At 38.4% G+C, this 22780-nt stretch overlaps 1 protein-coding gene across 3 annotated transcripts; it reads left to right on the forward strand.

Annotated features, from left to right (window-relative positions):
- Window positions 1-4727: 4727 nt before the first annotated feature.
- Window positions 4728-21304, forward strand: siah1 (siah E3 ubiquitin protein ligase 1). Of its 3 annotated transcripts, none has more exons than XM_043264933.1 (3): window positions 4728-4903; window positions 12935-12991; window positions 19179-21304. In XM_043264933.1, exons 2-3 carry the CDS (start codon window positions 12982-12984, stop codon window positions 20027-20029), a joined length of 861 nt encoding a protein of 286 aa, XP_043120868.1. In that variant the 5' UTR covers window positions 4728-4903; window positions 12935-12981; the 3' UTR covers window positions 20030-21304. The 3 variants fall into 3 exon arrangements, with proteins under 3 accessions (XP_043120868.1, XP_043120867.1, XP_043120870.1); XM_043264932.1 differs by lacking the exon at window positions 4728-4903 and adding an exon at window positions 9984-10769; XM_043264935.1 differs by lacking the exon at window positions 4728-4903 and adding an exon at window positions 12462-12486.
- The last annotated feature ends 1476 nt before the right edge of the window (window positions 21305-22780 follow it).

Here is a 22780-nt window from a genome sequence, read left to right on the forward strand (position 1 = left end):
AGACCTAAAAAGATTTTAAATCAGATTGTAAGACTTAAATTTATATAGCTGTGGAATTAAACGTTGCAGACATTGCTAAAAATGAACATCTTAGTCTGTGTAGTTTTGTCTGGTTTTCTAGCGCAAATATATAAGCATTTTTATTTAAAATGTTTACTTCAGAAGCAAAAGTATGAAAATTTGTTTTTTGAATCTCTATGAGCCCAGTGGCAGTTGTTCTGGTTTTATCTAACCATCTGTATGCTATTGGCATATGGGTGTTTCTTTAAAACACTCCCCTTTGTCCGATAAAACATTGCTTCCTGATGAAGGACTGAAGGATATACTTTTTGAAGCTGCTTTGAATTCTGAAAGCGATTGAAATCCGTTGGAAATGTATTGAATTGAAGTGACAGTAGGGGGCGACATCGCAGTTTTTTTTAAAGGCTGAGCCCATACAAACGCTCTACTGTGTCCAAATGTGCATACTATCCACCCTATCTGTCCTAAATTGTTCTGAAAATTACTGGTATCACACAGAATTTAGGATTTATAGTATGCACATACATGCCTAGTCTTTTCTAAGCGCGTAGATTAATGATGTTACACTTTCATTACGTTTTTCCCCCCTGCATGCTTAATATTGGCTATATAATCTTCAACTTTCTTAAACCAACGTCTTTGTATTTTATATTCCAAATAATCCTTTTTTTCTCTCTCTAAACCCATTTGAAGTGTGGATAACTTTCAAAACCGATGAATGACGGCAAAGGTTCTTACAAAACTAGTTTTTGGCCGTGTTACAGTAGGGGTGTCCCTGTCCTTCGTTTGTGACTTCACATGCCTCAGGTTGTGTAAAGCTGTTTAAAAAGAGCAAACTAAAACCTAGCCTATTATGCAAATCCTTCATGCCTTAGTGGAATTTGACTGGTCAATAGAATGCAGTTACAACGTTTGTGAGGTGGAAAAGTATTGACTTTTGCAAAAGCGTAAAGGGAAATGCATATTATGCATAGTGTGCATATGGTGTGAGCCTTCATTGTTTGTTAACAGGGAGTTTTTTAGTTTTTTATGTTTCCTTTGTTCATTTCATCTCCTTTTATCTGTATCTAATGTTCTTTAGATTCAGTATACATTTGTAATCAGGTTTAAGTAAACATTAGCCACTGTTTAGTCATGAGTGAAAAGTGTTTTGAAGAAAATAAGAGCTTGACTGGGGAAGCCCTGATAGCGCTTCCCATATCTAAACAGTTCTGTTTCCCATCTGTCTCTTTTTTTCTGTTGAGCACAGCGAGAAAAAACTTTCTTTGTTCGGTCATGGGCGGGCGGTTCAAATGCCATCAACATTCCAGAAAAGCTCAGCATTCTGAGGAACAGAATTTCTCCTCCCTAATTGCTTGCTTCCCTAAACCTACTGAAGTTTCTACCATTCTCGTTCTTTTTCTCACCGTTTAGTTGGATGGCATGCTTACATAACTTGTCAAAGTAATCCCTACCAGCCCTCCCCCTCTGTCCTGTACCCACTGGTTTAAGCTCAACCAGCAATGATGGGAGCACTAATATCTGCTGGGATTATCAGTGAGGAAGCCATATAGCCTTTAATCTTTAACCATAAACATGCCAACATGAGGACCTTAATTGCGCATAAAGGGAGCAAGATTGACTGAACGGTAGATCAGAAGAGATCAGCAAGTCATTCATAAGTCGCACAAGAATGCATGGAAACATTTGGTTCTGATAGACTTCATTGAATAGAGGCATTGTTAACACAGATTATCATTAGCAGAGAGGCTGCAGTGAGTTGGAGAATGTGGATAATATTAGTTCCAGAGGAAAACATCATAGTCTAGATAGTTTGTGGTCATGGACTGTATCCAAAATTTGCAAATAGAAAATCTTTGCAAGATCAAATGTTGCCTGAGCGTTGAGGCCAGTTTCATCTTCAGTAGTCTGTGCATACTATATCTTTTATTTTACTCAAAAGGTGCCAAACTATCTAAACATCTGAATCATCTATAACAGGATTTTTTACTAGATTTTTTAACTTTTTTTTTTTTACTAGATTTTTTTTTACTTTTACTTTTTTATCAGGAGTAAACATAACATTTTAATTAATAAAAAGTATATAAAATGTAAGAAATATAAATTTTATGCATAATTTTAAATATATATATATATATATATATATATATATATATATATATATATATATATATATATATATATATATATATATATAGGAAGTTCTTTTCAAAGCTGTTTGTAATTCATGAGAGTAATAAACCATAAATCTTTTATATATTTATGAATTGATTAGTTCCATTCCTGGATTCTATTCTAGACTCTACTTTGAGTGCCTAACAATGCCCTTCATCCATGATTTATTCACGGTTAAGAAAAAAATGGTAATTTTCAAATGGTCAGTATATGGCCTATATATAGTCCAGATAGAGGTTCCAGAAAGTTTAAAGCCCTCCACTTACTATATGTTACACACAAATACATGCAATGATTTTTCTACATTCAGGAGTCTGCTGAGAGGGCAGTTTCAAGCAGTGATGCCGTGAGAGCAGGAGTACTCTGGGATTTAACACACTGGGCCGCACTAAGGGAAAGAGAAAAATAGACTGTGACTAAATACTGTTTTGAATCATCAGTGTGGCACACTGGTTGCTACCGTGGCTAAAGGAGGGGCCACTCCCATTCCTCCATCTGCTGCAGAGCTGTAAACAATGATGTCATTTCCTCTCAAGGGCTGAGTTGGCAATTTTGTAAGCTTAAAAGAGCACAGGGCTAATTGACAGTAAGAGTGCTACTGTTCCATTTCAGTTATTTGCTGCTAATCTAAGCATGTTAAAATATGCCTGCCATGTATCTCTAACAAATGACTCATAATTAGTCATTATTAATATACAACTAACAGGTGTGGCCAGGTGCTGTTTCATCTTTATTGACACATTTCCAGAGGTGTGTCTAGTCTGCAGTCATAGACAATGATGGCACTTTTGTATTAGTAGTAATTTTGGCTCTACCGACAGACGTGCTGTTCTTTTCCATTACCATTATATGATCAGCACATTATGTACTCTACTGTACTTTCAACACCTGTTTTACACAATTTAGATAAATACAGTGGCTGATTATTACTGTGAGTGCTAATGTGTCTCTGGTAATGTCTGACAGAGGCATGAATAATTTGTGTTGTTTTCCTACGATCTGTAACTATGGAACAAACCGCATGCAAACATTGATACTAATACACTTTTGTGTGTGCCTGAGAGGTATTGAATGAATATGTTTATTCAAAGCAATGAATGCTGAATTCAGATACTCTACTGAACCAAAGGTGTTCTTATATTCACTAAGGCTAAAATACAATATAATTTAATATAATTTATTTAAAATATATATCTTTAGTTTTGATTGTCACAGGGTCTTTCTAATATTATAAATGTCTTTACAGTCATTTTTGATCAATTTAATGTGTACTTGCTGAATAACATAATAATAATAATAATTATCATTAATCTTTCAACATACCTTTGAATGGTAGTGTATCATAGTTTCTGAAGGATCATGTGACATCGTAGAGTTTGAAAATGTTAAAATCATACTGTAATACATTTACCCAATATATATATATATATATATATATATATATATATATATATATATATATATATATATATATATATATATATATATAATAAAAAACAAGTCAATAATGCAGAGTTGAAATTTGCTTTACGGTAACATTATTTATTCAATGTACATTATGAAACAAATAGCACATGCTTTGGCATTGACTGCGCTTTAAATGCACTAAACCACTCTGATGAGAGTGACCGACATGAGAACTGACACGTAGAACAGTTTAGTGTTCCCCAAGACAACAGGACACCTAGCAGTAGTACCCAGTGACAGGTAAAGGTATCTCGGTTAATTCTAGACGGGGAACTCTCAGGACTCCTCCATCAATAAATAATTGAAAAACCTTTAAGTAGACAGACAGTAAAAAAATAGACCGACACGGAAAAGGAACTATTTGTTTAATTACAGCATGTCACAGACTAAATCATTGACACACCTTTATTACACAAGGTGGTCTCATTGTTAACTTTATGTAATCTATTGAAATCCTGTAGCTGTAGAAATCACATGAAGTCTTTTCAAGGTGTGAATACTTTGTTGATGCCCTCTTTTTAATTTAATTTTTTTTTTTTTTTTTTACAAAACTGATGGGAGTTATTTGTTCAAGAGTAAGTTTTGTGTACATTTTTATGGTGGATGATCTAGGACCTGTATACAATGCATAGGCCTACCATAAGTCTATCCATATGAAATGATATGTTGAAGAATCAGTGACCTAAAATAGTATTTTTTTTAAATTAGGGACTGATGAGGCTAGGTTGCTTTAAAAGCAGAATAACATAAAAGTTTCAAATAAAATGTGCTATTAATATGGTGAATGTTTAATTACCATGTGAAAGCTATTGTGCATACATCTGTTTTATTCGTGTATTTTACAATACACTTGGGATGTCAGAGATCACGTTGCTGGAAAAAAAACAGTTTTCTGAAACGGCTCTTTGGGATGAACTGTTCAAAAGAACCGATTCGTTGAAACGAGACGGTATTCCAATCACTCGTCTGTTGTTGACCCAACGTTGTTCTCCTTCCCGCGTTCATGTGACTAAAGCGCGTTCACGTAGCCTTGTAACGGCGCTCCCGTGAAAAATATATTTGCACAGCTTCAGTCAGTGCGCGACACCGAGACTGCCGGGCGACAGCAGCGTCTCCTTTTAGCGAATGTGGAAACACAAACATCCAGACGATTAACGGACGTATAACCTAACTCGGATCTACGTGTAGTGGGTTGTTTTTTAATTGTTCCGTTTGGCAGCAGGAGGATATTTTTCTGGAGGTAAGTGCAGTGTATAAATCCCTCATTCGAGGATAATGGCTCTGTTGTTGATTTTACTAGGCTTAGCGTGCTAGCTAGCTCAAAAGCGGTTAGCCAACCATGCTATCACCCTTTTTGCTGTGTTCCTTATCAAAACACGTTTTATGTGACCCAGTTTTCTGTTAACTCGTTACGTTTCCTGATGTGATTCGTACCTGATCACAAAATGTTTTTTAATTCTACCAAGCGCTGAGATTTGATCCATGTAACATTATTAGCCCGGCTTTGCTAGCTTTCTCTGCTTATGCTAAACGAGACACTGTTAATGTGACGAGATGAAATGAAATATAACCATTGTAGTGCTTTCTAATCTCATCAGTGGGGTGTATAGATGCGGGCACGTAATTTGTGTTTATTCTTTTAGTCCCAAGTTTGAGGCCTCGTTAATTGACATTGGATCGTATTTGACTGATTCTAGCCGTAGTGAGATGACTTGACTGACAGACAGATGCTGTATTAATCTCTGCACGCAAAGTGCAGTGCAAAAGCAGCCTGGCATTATCTACACGTGTGTTAAATGCACAAAGACGGCGTTAGCTGGGTCAGCATGGGATCTGGTATCCTTTTTTTATCACTGTTATGGTCACTATTGTAATGATGATGATTTAGAAAGCAGTCATAACGAACATACGCACAAAGTTAGCCGTCAACCGACCATTGTTTCTCTAGTCTACACTACTCTTACACTCAAGACGCTACAGTAAAATCGCGTGCATGTGATTTGCTTTGAGACCTAAAGAAGCTTAATGTCATGAATGCCCGTGTCTCTGCTACACACGGGATTTATTTTAAGCTTCCGCGCTTTCAGACGCCTTGAACTTGGCAACTCGATCATCGCTCTGGTTTGTTTACAAAGCAGCTACGATTTGCCATGGAGATGATGCATCTTTGTTTCCAGTCTGAATTGAGCTGTACCGTTTTTGTTGTTCTTTATCCTTAAAGATCCGCTTAAGCACCTCCCCTATCGATTACCGTAATTGAGGTTAAGTTGCAGCTGGTTGATGCAATAGTTAGATAGGAAAGGGTCAAATCCCTTCTGTAACTAACCTTATTCTACTATCAAGGTAAGGTTGTTGTAAATACGGTGGTTTTGCCACAAACTTCATATTTTCCTGCATATGATAAGTAGAAGGTTTAAGAAAACCTTCAGGCTGTTTATTTTAAACCGCTAACCCTGCATCTGTCTGGGATGTCTTATTTGTCCGTAGACAGTTCTATTGGTTTGATGAAAATGCCTAAGTAGGCCTGAGGTTAAAAATGCATAAACCCTTCTACTTTGGCTTTGGGACACATTAGATTTGTGTTTCTGTGTGTCCAGGTACTTGGAAATGCAATCCTCCTCTTTCATTCTCCCCACACGCCTCAGCGGTGAACTGGAGATCATGTTATGGAGCATACTTCACAAAGTTATTGATTGTTTATCTCTGCATTTGCTGGTACTTCAGCTCTAGAGAGATTAGTGTTCTTTAGTAAGATGTTCACAAGGTTCATGCAACCTTTCAACCAATATCTTTTTTTCACCAACAGGTAATAGCAGTAATGATAACAGCGTTATGTGAGAAAGTATACTTGGTAAATAATTGCCTTTTGCGTTTTACCTAATTAATATCATTTATTAAGTTACTGATATTTCAAATTTCTACTTTTTAATATCTTTTAATATTTTGACTCGCAAGGCATCTGTTCCTTTGAAAGACCGTTGTTATTCTATTTTAGTGTTCCCAGTGTAACAATAAAAAGAGGAAGCGTAAATATTAGTTAAATCGAATCTCTACTTAGTGCTGTGTTGTGAAACTAAATATTTGCCTAAAAATCATGTGGTTGTTGGGACATTTGGATAATTTCAATAATGTCAGGAGTCATTTTACTGTGACTTTTGTTTTCAACTTATTTTTGTGGGGCAGCTGCACACTCTTGGTCAGCTGAACTTGGTTGCCCCCCACAGAAACGGCATCTGTCTTTTAGAGTTGGACTCCACAGCTTCAGGGTAATGGTGAGGTAACCTGAGCCTGTTAAGAATAGCTGAAACAAGAGTATAGAGCAGGGATAGACCATTTCACACTCTTCGGTCCATTGCATCTCTCTTCCGCCTCTTATACCCGCGTACAGACAACGCTGTTCTCTTTACCCCCTTGTGCCACCAATATGTCTCCTGCAAAATCGCTACAGGATCATAATTCTGGTCGACCATCTGTCTGAGTGAAGCAGACAAGAAGTCTGATTGTTTACGTTGAATACATGCATGGAGGTGGGTGGATTCAGTCTTCTCACTGCATCTGTGTTCTCTCTCCTCGACAACAATCAATTTGTGCCTTTTCTAGCTTGGCGTGTTTCGTATTCAATTGTCGCAGTTGATTCTAATAATTGAGCTTTTGTTCATTTAAATAGTGTTATTGATATCAACCTACTTGAGATTTGCTTGGCTCTGAGATCCCGCTTTGCAAAAGAGCAGGGAACATGCTGATGTTTTAGTTTGTGTCGTTTATTCATCCGATGTGCTGCGTCTAAGCCAATTCAAAGTCTGCTTTTCAGCATATGGAATAGGCCCACTTTAATTGGCAAGGATCTGTCATTTGTGCCCTGTGAAGATGATTGAGAAGGACAGCTTTTGAATTTTGACACTGAACATAGACTCAAACCCTCTTACGTAAATGTAAATGACAATACAAATGCACCAAATGCTTTATTGTTTGTCTAGGTTGCCCACAGCAATTGAATGGTTATAGCTGTGTGTTACCTTAACAGCCCCTTGCCCAGAGCTCTAGCTGTATATAGAGTTACAGGACAGAGCACTAATGGACTCTGTCCATGTAGAAGATATCTTAGAGAAGAGCAAAGGATAATGGATGGGATAGAATCGCTAATGAAGTGTGCATGTTATGCTTCATTTCCCCCTGTTTGTCTTCAGATAGAGAAGCTTCTGTTTCACTTTTGAAATGAGTGGCCCACTTGGAGACGAGTGTGTGGAAGATAGTCATGCAGGTATAGTCCGTTACACGGTGTGGTCGTAGTAATGAAATAAAGCCCGTGTAGGATAAAATTTTGCCTTTCAAATTTGTTTGCCCGAGATAAATTCAGTTCTACTTCTTGTATGGTGTTTCGTTTATGGTGGTGATGTTTGCACCAAATGAAATGTGATTTTAATGTCCTGTTGCCGGTGCATGTCTTCACAATGCTTTTGGATTGTGTAAAAGCCTTCTGTTAAGAAAGGCGTAGATCAAAATTTGCATCTTGCGCAGAACAACTGCACTGATGATTGTAAATTTAGCATGAATGATATGTGAATTTTTTTTTTTCTTTCTCTTAAATTAGTTTCCAGTGGAAAATTTCAATTGTTTTGCATCCTGAGTATAGAGTAGAGCTCTGCTGTTTATTCTACCTGGAGCACTATGGCCCGCATGTAAATATCATGCCTGAGCCCTCATTTAGATGGAAATGCTGGGCAGAATCTCTGCCCTACCCTCAGCCCTTTTGTTTACAACTCCTTGTCCTGTGTTGATTGGAGATTTGTACCATTAACAAATCATTCTGCTGTCAGCATATTATCTGGGCCCATGGGGGCAGTGTGGAGCACATGGTGCATTGGTTTTCAAAGCTCAACTATAATTGACCTATCAAGGGAGCATATGAGTCCTTATACAGTATAGTCTGGAATTTTGATTTGTTGGGAGTATTTTTTTTTTTCATTAATATTTGTATTACAATATATTACATTACAGTTTTTTTTGTTGAGTTTAGAAGGTTATGTATGGATAATGACACTCACTGTGGATGTATAATTTAACTAAAAATATAAAAAACATGAAAGATACAGTCATACAGTGTAAAATGTACTGTGAGTTTAGAAGATGACTGCGTTTTCTGTTTCTAGATTTAAAATTCATTGTAATACTGTAATAAAGAACAATTTATTTTAAATAGTTAAAGATTTGGGAAAAATCAGAGTACGCTGAATACATGTTAAGTGACAACATTTAAAAGAATGTTACATTTTTATCATACAAGACTTTTATTTTTGTATGTTTTGGCCATTGATATGGCAAGGCATTTTTCCTTCTATCAGTGCAGACAGGTTGGTGAGAAATTACAATAAGCACCTTTTTAACACAGAACAGGATGCCTGCAGGTGTTTCAGTCGCACTGTGTGTGAGGCAGTGAGCAAAACCTATTTAACATCCGTGAACCCTCACATCTGCCCTTTCAAATGATAATGTTGCAACACTGGAACAAAAGACTTGGCGAATGGCCTTTGATAATTTTCAAAAGGCTTTCATTTCTTTTATAGGTCCATTACTGTATTTAACAACTCTATGATTAACAGATGTTTTTACATAAATAGGAAAAGGCTGCCTGAAGAACCTGAAGCTGAACACCATTTGTTGTGACTGTAATGGCAAGGATTTTAATACAAGATCTTATGAGCACAGCTTTGTGGAATTTAATGTTTTGGTTGCCATGTTATCACTAGCTAAATCTACAGGGCATGTTTTGACGGAGGCAAGGGACCAAAGGTCACACGAGACAGTCAGAGCCCTGTAGTGTCACACTGAAACGCACATGGGGGTTGTTGTACAGTTTCAAGAACAGAAAGGTCAGATTGTTTTTATCAGCCTTATTCTAGGCATGTTGGGCGTGCGCTGGGGTATTTTGGGTAGTGGTGAGAGGGGATACTTAGTGGTGTATGATGTGGCTCTGAGCTTCTTTATAGCAGTTAAGATTGGCTGTATTGAATTTGTTGTAATGTACCACATTCTCTCGCTCTACTCACAAAGGCATTAAAGTGCCTGTAAAGCTGCACTGCTCAGTATTTGTGGTTTTGTCAGTGTTGTTTATGAGCAGCGTGTGTGATCGTTGAGTGTTTTGTTTAAGTTGCCGGCTGTCGTAGAGGTGCCATGCTGTAAAATCTCTTTGTCTGGGAGACGTGAATAGAGGCAGCGGCAAAAGGAGGAGCTGTGTAATCTGACACGGCTGGGCCCTTGAACCGGTCCTACTCCTCCTCCTCCTGCTCCTTAGAGAGAGAGAACCAGAGAGAGCGAGCTTGCTGACTTCAAACTGACATTTGACTCCTCGATCCACAGGCAACAGTGGTGACTGTGCAGGCGGGACTCTCTCCTTCCTTCTGCGGTCTTTCTGGGAGTTTGCGACTCTGTGCAACAGCGTACTTCTTTCCTCTACAATTTCTTCATTTGGAGAGCTAACTGGGTACTCTAAAAATCCTGGGAGTGGTCTTTCTTAAACAAGTTTTGGAATGTGCTTATAGAGGTGGAGATGCCTAACAGCTAGACTCCTTAACCCTGTTTTTAGTCTTTCTGGAGATTGCTGCTGAAGTCTCCTTCCAGGCACTGGAATCTGGATCTACTTGTGTAACATTCCTAGACTACAGCAATTTTTTTTTCTACTCTAATGACTTTCTTTGTGCTCGTCCTGGGCTGTTCTTCATTGAAAAAGAAAGTCTTTTAAAACACAGATCTACTGCTCTCTACTTTGAGGAACACTTGCTGGAATTAAGACTGTAGGTGTGTTTTGGGACTCATCCCTTCCTCCATTGGGGGGTTGGGGTTGGGGATACCTTACCGTGGCCCTAGGTGACCTGTTGGAGCTGTGTTTCTATCTTAAGCTGCTTTTAGAAGACTGTAGTAAAACGAGTGTTAAACGGAAAAGGAGGGACCCTCTTGTACAGGCCCTTTTGTTTTTATGGAAAGAGCATGATGAAGAGTCAATCTGCTCCCCATGTCGGCTACCATTAGACTACAGCCTGTGTACTCATGGAAGGGGGTGCTCAAGCTCTTCTCTTGCATAGCGGCCAGAACTGCTAGTAAACCTAAAGGTAAAAGAACCATCTTGCATTGTTTTCTACCACCACTAATTTTACAAACTGAAAGGAATCTCTCATTCACTTTGCCCTTAATGAAAGCTCATTTACTAACTTTTTGTAATTCCATAAATGAATGACTTTTGTGGAATGCAAAAGGATATTTTAAAGAAAGTTTTAACTATTCGTTGTCTCCATACCATTAAAGTCATGAGACTAAAATAACATTGGACAAAATGCTTTAACTGAATGCACAATGTAACACTCGAAACATTTTCAGTTTTGACATAATTCAAAGGACAGTCAATACATTAAAAACCCATTCAAATGTAGCGTACCCTGTTGTGTATGAATTGGAGAACCAGTCCATTCTCACAGTTGCTGTCCTTTGGGCCTCTTGTAACATTCCTGTGCTTTCTTTTGTGGACAAAGAAAGGAAAGTTGTCTATTTTGAGAGACAACACTTATTTTCTTCTCTCTGTTTGTTTTAAAATGCTGATTTCCCTCCCTTTTTTTATTTTTATTTTTTGTAGCCACTGTGTGTTTGTAGAAAGCTTGAGTCTATGGCATGGAAGCGTGGCTTCAGTGAAGCTGTCATCAGATCTTCTGTGTGCATTGTTCCAGTGTTTTGTACTCTGCTAATGGAGTGAACATAAAAGCACAGTTGTGTAATAATGTAGACTAGGATACACATTTGAGTTTTGGATTGGTGTGGGGGGGCTTGAACATTAAAGTTAGACAGTACACTGAGGGCAAGCTATGACTTGCTAAGGACAACTCTGACTCACAGACTGGAGGATCATATATTTCTGCATCAGACTGGATATATATATATATATATATATATATATATATATATATATATATATATATATATATATATATATATATATATGGGTAGATGACAACAAATTTTAATTTGAACGTCGCAATTTAATTATTGCAATTTTTTTAAGACTAAATTAAATAAAATTCATGTTTGATTGAATTGTATGCATTTTTTTTTGAGGTCAGATAACATGACTATTAAAATTAAATGTGACTTAAAATTAGTGGCTAGTGACCATTTTCTCTTAAAATAATCACCTTAAAAAATAAAAATGTTAACTTAAAGTTGTCAACTACTCGCAGTACATTTCTATGCTTTTATCTTGTCCTACTTTTTTTTTTCTTTTTCTTTTTCTTAAGCTGAAGCTTTTTGCTGTTGGTTAAATGGCTTCATTTGTTTTTTTTGTGTGATATAGAATTGATCCCGAGATTAGGTAGATCGAGACAGGTCACTGTATGACTCATGAATGGATTTATAACTTAATCATGAGCTTCTCATACTAGCTGCACAGTCAATTACAATTGTTGATATCAAAACAAAATTGAGTTTTCAGCTTTTAAGTCCCTGTTGGCTTTTGGCCACGCTGATCCATGATATTGACCACCTGCCAGATTTAGACTTCTGTATCTCTTAAACTGGTGAATAATTTCACCAGATACTTTAATGCATATTGATCGACCTTCCATTTTGAATGGCTTCTGATGAAATATTGAAGTGTAGCCTAGTGTGGAGAAATCAATGTGAATTTAGACACTGTTGTTCTGTGCATTAGTCCTGTTCACCATGAGTATCATATCATGAGTATGGACTCATGTTAGAAAGGTAGAAACTGTATAAAGCTGTATTCATAGGGCCGCTGAAAGGAGGTCGGTTGGAGGGGTGTGTCTGTTTCTTAACATCATGGTATGAAGAAATATCTGTTCTTCTTGTTTTGTACATGTTTTGTTCCCAGTTTCATTGACTTATCTCTAATCATAATTTATATGGTTGCTATAGAAAAAATGTTTAGAAAGTCTTTATTGTTAAAGAACAGTGTTTCAAGAAGTATTAACAACAGTTAAGTAGTTGTTGTTTAGTTAGTGTGGGAGCTTAGTGACACCTAAACAGCATGGACAATTAAACACCACTTTTTTTTCCCTTTGGTTATGCAATGTATGAACCGACTAGCTGTGAGACCTGATTTTCACCTTTTTTTTTTTTTTTTTTTTCTTTTGGAAAAACCAAACACATTCAGTTCTAAAATAAACCATAAATGTGTCTCTAGTTGGAAAAAAAAACATAGGTAGATCTAGATTTTCTTTATTGTGTTTTATAAGGCTAACCTCTCTTTTTGCATTCTCTATCATTCTAGAGGTCCACACATTTCAAGGAAAGAAGAAAGACGTACTTGGGAATCATATGGACGAAGGCAAGTATTCAGTTTTATGTTCTCACTGTGTGTGTTCTGTTATTATATTTTTAGAACATGCAATGTTTAGGTTATCCAAACAGAAACTACTGCCAATGTGCAGGCCTTTGGAAATGTAGGAGCGTTGAAACTTGCAACAGGGTTGGGTTTTTCTTGGATGTGATGCTTCATTTCATGTTCAGCTGATGTTTAGTTCAGCTTCAGTTCATGGGGATGTGCAGGAGTTCTTAGTAAATTGAGAAGTATTTAAGAAAAGATGGAAGATAAGTGCTCGTGCTTATGTTCCCTCTCAGTTCCCATCTGGAAAGCTGGACTGATCTGTACCATCAGACTATCAGACCCTCTGAACCTGGGCTGCAGGCAACCATTAGACATTGGAAAGTTTTCTATCTTTATTGACACTTTCTTTGGGTACACCGCATTGCCATTTTTTGGTTTTAATCTCTTCATCCACCAGAGGCCCGCATACTAAACATCTTGTCTGTGCCTTCCATCACTTTCAGAAGGACTTCTTCCAGAGCATTGTGTTCGAGAACGCTGTTTACAAATTAGACCAAAAGCAGTTTATTTTATTGGAGCATGTCCCAGAATGTATCCCACAAACCCCTTCTGCAGTCATACATGTGTACTGTACAAGCTTGTTTCCGTAACACATACAAGCCTAATAGAGAAATTGAAAAAGCTAGTCAAACTTTCATAAATCTTGATGAGCCACAAAACATTCATTATCCGTTTTGGATGCTGCTTTCAAATCTCAGGAATAAAACAATTTCCTATTACGGAATGTTGCAGAATGCTAACCACATTAAAGCGGCTGCAGCAAGCTTAAATCCAATGGTAACACCTACTGTGTGAACAAAGCTCTTGACCACAAACATCTACATGGAGTCATGGCAGCAGACCACATTATTGCTGTACCTGATTAAACACGAAGCCATAGTTTAGATAGAAATGTAAGTTTTATTAATATCATTAATTAGCGCTATCATCAGGTTGTGAGCCTTCGAATGGATATTAGACATTTCTGCCTCACGCTTTTCAAGGTGTTGCATTGTAAGAAACTGTTCAAGTGTTTCATTAATGTAGGTGTTTGTAAGAGAGGTTAGTTATGCAACTTTGTACTTTCTAAACAAGATCCAGAAGAGCAACTCTCAAAAGGTGCTGTATGTAGGATTTTATATTGGCTTCTGTTTTGGTTTTTGAAACCCGCCCACTGTCAGTAAACCAAATCGTGTTTCTGAGCCCTGGGTTGCTAGTTGTAGGAAGACACAGCGTATTTCATTTCAATCATGGAAGCTGGCAAATGAAAGGGGCCTGAGTGGGAATCTGGCAACCTTTGTGTCCGTCAAGTCTGAGAAGGAGGGGCTGGGTGAAATAAAGAATTATTATTAATGACATGGGTTTTAATGTTTGAGGTTTACTTGTAATGTTAAAGGGTTTTTCTTTTTCTTCTTTTCTACCCTTTTTCTCACCCTATGTCTAAAACAACCTGTTTTAAGAGTCGGCCATTTATGGCTTGCCAGTAACCAACCACTGTTTGTGATTGGCTAACACCATAGCATAGGAAACATTATCAATGTACCTTCGCTAATGCAAGTGAATGTTAAGACAACATGGGGGGAAAAAAATTCTAGGAAAACTTTACAAAATCATTTATGTACAGTTTGTGATGCAGCTGCAGGCAGATTTAGTACCGATTTCTTTCAACAAATGTTTCTTCGTGAACTCATTATGACACTGTGTCTCGTCATATACAAAACAAAATTCCCCAATCAGTCCTCTGACGTGATCTGGGATCCCATTTAAAAATCCTTGTGTTCCTTATGCTAAGATACTTTTGATATCTGTGCAAAGATGCGAACAAGCTGTTTAAACCAAATGCATCAAAGCAAAGATTCCTTCATTCCATTTGTCCTATTGGCGACAGACTCAAGCGCGTGGTCAAAAAGCGATTGCACATCTGTATAGTGTATTTGTTGTAGATAGCAGCAATGATTGCAATTTTTATTTGCTTTGTTACATGACACTCACATTCAGCATAATCAAGCCATTAAGAAACTGAACAGCAGTGGGCGAGCCTATGGTAAAAAAGGCAAATTGTTCATGCAAATGTTTAGGAGTGCAATTATACATTTATCGAGTATCGTACACTTAATGGTCATTTTCCGAATCAAACCGATCAGCCTTATCCCTTTGTTAGCAGGGCATGTGCGTGCCATTATTTAGCCATTTAGAATGCACTTGGCAAAGGGAGCCATGTAATTTTCTCATTATCTTCAGCTGGGGTGTGTGTGTGTATAATATAATATAATAAATAATGTTTTATACATACTGTAGTTTTTTGTAATATTAGACGTACATTTTATGTTTTTAATATATGCTATTTGCAGCAGTTCTGCTAACTTTATTTATGACATTAAAACAGCGACATCTGCTGACACGCATCCGGGCTGCTTCGTCACAGAACATCCCAGCTGAAGATAATGACGAAATTACATTGCTCCCTTTGACAAGTGCATTCCAAGTGACTAAATAATGACACACACATGCTCTGCTCATTCAAGTCTCCAGTAACAAGAGGATAGGGATGATTATTTTGATTTTGGAAAATGACCATGAAATCGTACGATACATGTAACATTACACTCCTACAAATGCTTATGCCAGAGTGATGTCATCTTGCACATAAGATCCAAAACAAACTATTGATGAAGCTTTATAATATAAATGCTATGCAACTTTCAGGGTTTTTTGTAACAGTACAAAGAGCTCCTATATGCTCAAAATATCAAGGCAGATTTTATTTCTCATGTTATGACCCCTTTAACATACAGAATTATAAATTTGCTTATTGAAGCAAAGCAGCTCAGATATGCCTTTTTAATTTAAATTTTTTTTTCAAGAGTTTTCACTTTCATGTTGTCATGTCTTGTCAGAAACCAGCCCATATCTCTTACCAGACATGTAAAGTCCCAGCTCATGCTCTACGCTTCACAAACCTAGCTTGCAGTTTTGATATTTGAATTCATCAGCATTAGAATATTTGAAATGTGACTACATTGCAATTATCTGTGTTCTGACTGAGAGATGAGTGATGGCTCTGGTGATTTGTGCTTTTTGCTTTCGCTCCAGGGTGTGGGATAATGATAGATTCTATGGTAGATTGTGTTACTTTTTTCCCTTAATCTTTCTTACGGCAATACTGTGTGTGTGTGTGTGTGTGTGTGTGTGTGATGTCATTGTTTGAGGTTTCACAAATTGCAATATTCTGCCTTGCAAATAATCAAGACTCACTGAAGGCCAAAAGCCTTTGTTCACTCAGGTTGTAGTGTTGAATTGGCTTGAACTCTCTAACCTTTCAACATTTCTGTGAGCCAAGAAACATTGAACACACACATGCAAAATTAGGTGCAAATCCTTGGCCAAAACATTGAAAGCATGTTGTGCTGTTGTACATAATGTTAGAATCTACATTACATTACGGTAGTACTTTTTTTTAATTTTTTATTTTTACTGCGATTTGTCCAACTGCTTTCTTGACTGTTCTAAGCACCAAAGCTGATTTTACCCTTAGTATTAATGCTGATTTTTTTTTTTGCTAAGGCTCTACTGATCTGATGTACTAAAGTTACCTGGCCGGACTGTCTACCTGAGAGACACAAATAACAGTCTTGGGTATTGCAGCTTCAGCTTGCGCAGTGTAGATATTGCATTGCCATTTGCCTTTTGTTCTGTCTTCCTAACGCCATTAGAAGACCTGACGAGTTCTAACCGCTTCCTCTGGGGTTACAGGATTTCCTGTTATATGTGATGGACTGCAAACTTTCCACTGACATAGCAGCTCAGCACTGCTGGAGGAAAGAGACACGCCACAGTTCTTTTGATTCCCAGACGAAGAACTTTACAAAGAAAAATCAGCAATGCCACAAGGGCTTCTACCACTCTTTCTTACTTGAGTTTTAAACCAGTCCTTAGTAGTAGTTGTAAACCCAAGTCTATATAGATGTCATATAATTTCTTGCTTTATATACTTTTGGCACATTGGACTAAAAAGGAAAACAATGGCAAATGGTCACAATATACATTACATCTTTCCAAAATAACCCAAATTGGACAGTTTTTTTTTTTTTAAACTTGCATTGATAAACTGACACTTATTCTTGCTCATTACAAGTTACTAGTCAGATGAACATGATGTTTGAACATGCTTCTCTGGAATGCATCTCTGCCCCCAGAAAAGCATATTTTGCCTGCCAAGCACAACTTACTAAAGTCAGTGTCCATAAATAATTCTTTTTCACAGCTCAACCACTATCTCAAACTCTAAACATGACAGGACCTATGCTTGCTTTCCCTTCCCTTCCAATTCATTTACACTTTTTTTTTTTCCTCTTAGTGAGACATGGGCATCACTTCAGCTGTCATTAAAACCTCAGCTTAATGGAGCAACCATGTCAGAACAGTAGTGTACAACAGCCATCAGCTGCTCAGACTGTTTCGTGGTGGGAAGTTGGCCTGCTGTCTCTTTGGCTCAATGTCAAGCAGACGGACTGTCTTTGCTTCTCTCATTGTATCAGTAACAACTGCTCTGGAAATAAGTGCACATCTCAACATTGGCCAGTTGTGTCCAGTCCTGTTCCTGGAAGGCCAACATCCTGCAGAGTTCAGCACCAACCTGTCTGGAAGTTTGTAATAATCCTCAAGACATAGATTAGTTGGTAAAGAGTGTTTGAGTTGGAGTTAAACTCTGCAGATCGTTGGCCCTCCAGGAGCAAGACTGGACACCCCTGACAGTACCCAGTTTTGGTTTTCTACAGTTCTGACAACACAATTTGGGGGCTTGTCTGGGATTTGACTACACATATGTCATGCACTCAAGCAACAATCGTTCATTCATTCATGCACAAAATGACATACCCAAGGGGGCGGTGTTCCTGTAACCCTACAGGATTGTGCTAGCAAAATCTAGGTTATGGGTTTGCTGCTTATTGATGTACAAATATCTTGAATATAGTGTTGCTTTTGATTGTGATGTAAAACACGTCCCTGCATCATTCTTTCCTCTTCTGGGACCTAAGACTAACCCTTTTCTTTCTAAAAATTCTTTGGATTAAAAATTGTTTTCCAAGATGAAAGGATGATGATCCAGGAACATATGTAAATCATGTTCAGCACCCATATATATATTTGTTGCCATTTCTAATCCTCTGGTCTTTTGACTACAAGCCTAGAAAGGCATTGAGGACGTAGTGCTAGCTCTTGTGCTCAGGCTAATTTTGGCCTCAGTTGTTATACTCTGAGAGCTGCTCAGTGAGGAGGCTAAAAATACTTAGGGTTTTATCAGAACAGATGTGTTTACTAGCAGATTCTAAGACACACACACACAGAGCTTAGTGTCTGTTCACACCCCCACCCTCTTTTCTGGCACTGTCCTTATTTCTCCATATGAGACGATTTACTGTGCTCTGATCCTGCCACGCTGCTGCTTTGTTCTGTAGTCTGTTAATTGATGTCCATGTTAAATCTGCAATGAGTCTTATTCATTTGTTCTCCAGTGTTGATTTACAGTTGCTCTTATGCTTCCTATTGACTGTTGTGCAGATGTAGGTTATAATAGCAGTAGAGTGTTACACCCTCCTTCTGTCATGCATTAGGAAAGAATCCATCGCAGGTCTTATACTTCTCTCCACAGGTTGTCCCATACACATACACCCGTTTTACTGCAGCTTGTTGCCATAGGAACAGTCCTGAAGCAGACATGCGCTCTGGTATGAGTCCACTCTTCATGTCTGGCTAAAAAAAAAAAAGAGAGGCATCTGTGCATTTTAGTCGGGCCAAAAATAGCTGCCCCAAGCTTTCCCCAGAGGGCGGTGTCTGACTTATCGGTGGCACTTGACGGCTATATCTATGAGCCTCTCAGGAAGAACAGGCCCAAAACACTTTCGTAGCCTTTTTTTATTTAGAGTTCATACTGGTTGAATCAGCAGAAACGTGCATTTTTTTTTTTACCCAAAGGCTATGTTTTAAAATGTCTACTACTTTATGTTCAGGTTACAGAGATGCTCAGATCAGTGTGTTAGATGCGAGCTGATCTCTGTTTAGCTGCGGTTGGATTTGGTTTAAATACCTCAATTTCCTTTTGGCTGTATGTGTTAGCCATGCTAACTCTCGTCTCTATCTCCTTTAGAAATGAGTCGCCAGACTGCCACAGCGCTGCCCACAGGAACCTCTAAGTGTCCCCCTTCTCAGCGCGTCCCTACCTTGTCGGGCACCACCGCGTCCAACAGCGACCTTGCCAGCCTGTTCGAGTGTCCGGTCTGTTTTGACTATGTGCTGCCGCCCATCCTGCAGTGCCAGAGCGGACATTTGGTTTGTAGCAACTGCCGGCCCAAACTTACCTGTTGCCCCACCTGCAGAGGTCCTCTTGGTTCAATCCGCAATTTGGCCATGGAGAAAGTGGCCAACTCAGTGCTTTTCCCATGCAAGTATGCCTCATCGGGCTGCGAAGTCACCCTACCGCACACAGACAAGGCCGAACACGAGGAGCTTTGTGAATTCCGGCCATACTCTTGCCCCTGTCCTGGTGCCTCCTGCAAGTGGCAGGGATCTCTCGACGCCGTCATGCCGCACTTGCTGCACCAGCACAAGTCCATAACCACGCTACAAGGTGAGGATATCGTCTTCCTGGCCACAGACATCAACTTGCCTGGGGCGGTGGACTGGGTCATGATGCAGTCGTGCTTCGGCTTCCATTTTATGCTCGTGCTGGAGAAGCAGGAGAAATACGACGGCCACCAGCAGTTCTTTGCCATCGTGCAGCTGATTGGCACACGGAAACAGGCGGAAAACTTCGCCTACCGGCTGGAGTTGAACGGTCACCGGAGGCGACTCACCTGGGAGGCGACGCCACGCTCCATTCACGAGGGCATCGCCACCGCCATCATGAACAGTGACTGCCTTGTGTTTGACACCTCCATTGCTCAGCTGTTTGCAGAGAATGGCAACCTGGGCATCAACGTCACCATATCCATGTGCTGAGGACTAACAGCCGTGCATACTTGAACGCATACACACACATATAAACATGAAACCAGACATTTCAATACACCGCAGGATACCTTGAGTTGTGCTTGTGGGACGGGGGAGTAGCTAACCTAGGGAACTTTTTTGCTGTTGTTCGTTCCGAGTAGTCATCAAAAAAAAACTTATTGGTTGGAGCTTGGCACATCCAACCAGAACTCCTGGGTTCTCAATTTTATGCTACAATATTATATAAGTTAAATAATTAATGTATTCTACATTTTTGAGAGCAACATTCATTGCCCTTGAAGGTGTCGGAAAGCCACGTTTGTGGGATGGACATTTGCAAATGTGGCATTTGAAACGAGGGTTTGAGGAACGGCACGCTGAGCTGGATGGCGGTTGGGAATATTGATCAATTCTGGGGTGGGTTTGCTCAAAATGCGCAACCCTTAGAGCAAGTTTTTGTTCGTTCTGTTGTCGTTTCCCAAGACGTTTTGCATTTCAGTTCAGATAAAACACTAACTTTTATGTTCAAATATTAGGTTTTGTTTTATTCTAATCTTGTCCCCCCACCCCTTTTTTGTTCCCTTTAATTTTTCCTACCTTGAGTATGATACAGAAAGGTTCTGGTAATTGGTGCATGACCACTGGATAAGTTATAACAAGTCCAGATTTCATTTTAGAAGTCTTGTTTGTTTCTGCCTGTTGCTGCAGTGTTTCTCCTGTTTGTTTTTGAAGGGATGGCCTGGCACACGCACATCAAGCCAGGTTATAAAAGCCACACACTTTTTATATATATATATCAAGTACTCCTTAAAAGATGGATACAAGTTGTACAGTATGTGTGAGGTCATAAGTTTTGTTTCTTAACCTGGAAGCCCTCAATTACAAACACTGGAGCAAACACTGCACTGAATACAAGGCAAGGAACCGGGGCAATTAATACAGTTATTATAATGAGATTATTGTCATAATTATCATTTTGTAATGACTTATAAGAAAATGGAATGAAAAAGGCTGTTGTAACCTTGTGGCTAATCTTCAGTGTTTGTAGATAGTGTTGTTCTTCAGAAGACATCAGTGTCTTCTTTTCTCTTTTTGTAAGTCAATATTTTTGTTGCTGTTGTTCTTTGTATGTCTGTATTTCTGTTTTTTTGCAAGGATAGGGTGAAGCAAAGCCAAACATCTCTGTGGATACATTGTACTGTTGCTAGTCCTGATCTCTAATTTTATTTGTTTTATTGTTTGTTTTGTTCTATTTTGCCAGTAAATAAATCTATCTTTTTCATACCCTCTGTGAATTTTTCTCACTGCTCATTCTAAATTACAGCTGATTGTGGATCCTTGCTTTTATGCTAACTTTATTTGTTTTTTGATTTTTTTTTTTAACGACTAGTTAGTCGTAAAAAAAAAACAAGTTGGCATAATAGCAAGGATCCAAAAAAAAAAAAAAAAAAAAAAAAAAAACTTGCTTTTGTGCCAACTACACTTAATTTTTTAAGCTACAAAATTAAAATATTTTTTTCCTCTGATTCCTTGGCTCATGCCGTCAAATAGACCTCAAAATTAAATCACCACCCTTAGTGGTCAGGAGATCTTCTTAAAACAAAGTAAATCATTCTAAAATAATTACAAAAATATTCAGCACCATGCTGTGATTGTACTTAAAAAGTCTGGGTGCAACGCCACCTAGTGATCAAAAGTTATTAGCATTTTCTGAAATTTGAAACTTTTTTTTTCATACCAAGATGGCAAAAATTGTCAGTACATGAAACGGTTTTGTTTAACATTTTTGGAAAGATGCCAAAGTTAGAGATATTTACCTCACATTGACCACGCCTCATCATTTTAGTAACAGCGCCACCAATTGCTCAAGAGTAATAAACCATTCATTAACCATTAATTATGAAATTTCCAAAAAATCTTCTTATTGCATTAGCCTATTGTCATAAAACTGATCTCAAACTATTCCTTGGGTCATGCCGACAACATTACCAATTATGCCATAGTAAGCAGAAGTTCCTGTCTACTGTATCTTGACGAAACTTTGACGTACCTATGCCAAACTTTTTGAGTGCCATTGTCATGATTTGATTAGCGTGCCACCTATTGGCCAAAAGTGATGCTATTTCATCATATTACTGGAGGTTTTATTTTCAGCCAATTACAAACATGCAATTATTGCTTTTATTACTGGTTGCATTTGGGTCTGATGCTCCATGCTCTTTTGCCGCTGGAGTCCTTGTCCCCCTGTGATTGCCGCTTGCAGCTATATTGTTAAGCAGTTTTTTATGTTTTCAGATCCCATTAATAGCAAATTAATAGGAAAAATTCAGAACTAAGACTGCTGGCAAAGTGAGCAGTTACCGTTTGGCTGGGTTTCCTCTTATGGACTGCTAAGATCAGAATTAATATGTATTGTCTTCATGAAACGAACCTGGGAGGATTTCCACTGAACGTTTTACCCCATCTTCCCCCGGTTGGACAGATGCAGTTAAACCACAAGCTCTCAATAGTGGTAGAGACAGTGTTGCTGGTCAGGATGCTCAATTTGTGGTCGCACCAGCATTTAAACATTTCATATTCGTTTAACCTATATGTAGCCTAAAGCCGTCTCAACACAATTAAGCTTTAAACAGGCGGTTTCCCAGGACTAAAGGTTCACGTGGAACTAACATATTGAATTGAAAGTGGTTTCCAAACACGCCTGTAGAGCTAGAGCTGTCACGCAGGTATTACAGTCATCAAGAACAAGAACGCATTAAA

The sequence above is a fragment of the Puntigrus tetrazona genome, chromosome 18 (assembly GCF_018831695.1).
Source record: "Puntigrus tetrazona isolate hp1 chromosome 18, ASM1883169v1, whole genome shotgun sequence".
Taxonomy (NCBI): domain Eukaryota; kingdom Metazoa; phylum Chordata; class Actinopteri; order Cypriniformes; family Cyprinidae; genus Puntigrus; species Puntigrus tetrazona.

Coding starts and splice junctions, on each gene's coding strand:
- siah1 (XM_043264932.1), top strand. CDS start 10,673: ATGTCGGCTACCATTAGACTACAGCCTGTGTACTCATGGAAGGGGGTG. Junction 10,770..12,934: donor AACTGCTAGTAAACCTAAAG/GTAAAAGAACCA, acceptor CTATCATTCTAG/AGGTCCACACATTTCAAGGA. Junction 12,992..19,178: donor TGGGAATCATATGGACGAAG/GCAAGTATTCAG, acceptor TATCTCCTTTAG/AAATGAGTCGCCAGACTGCC.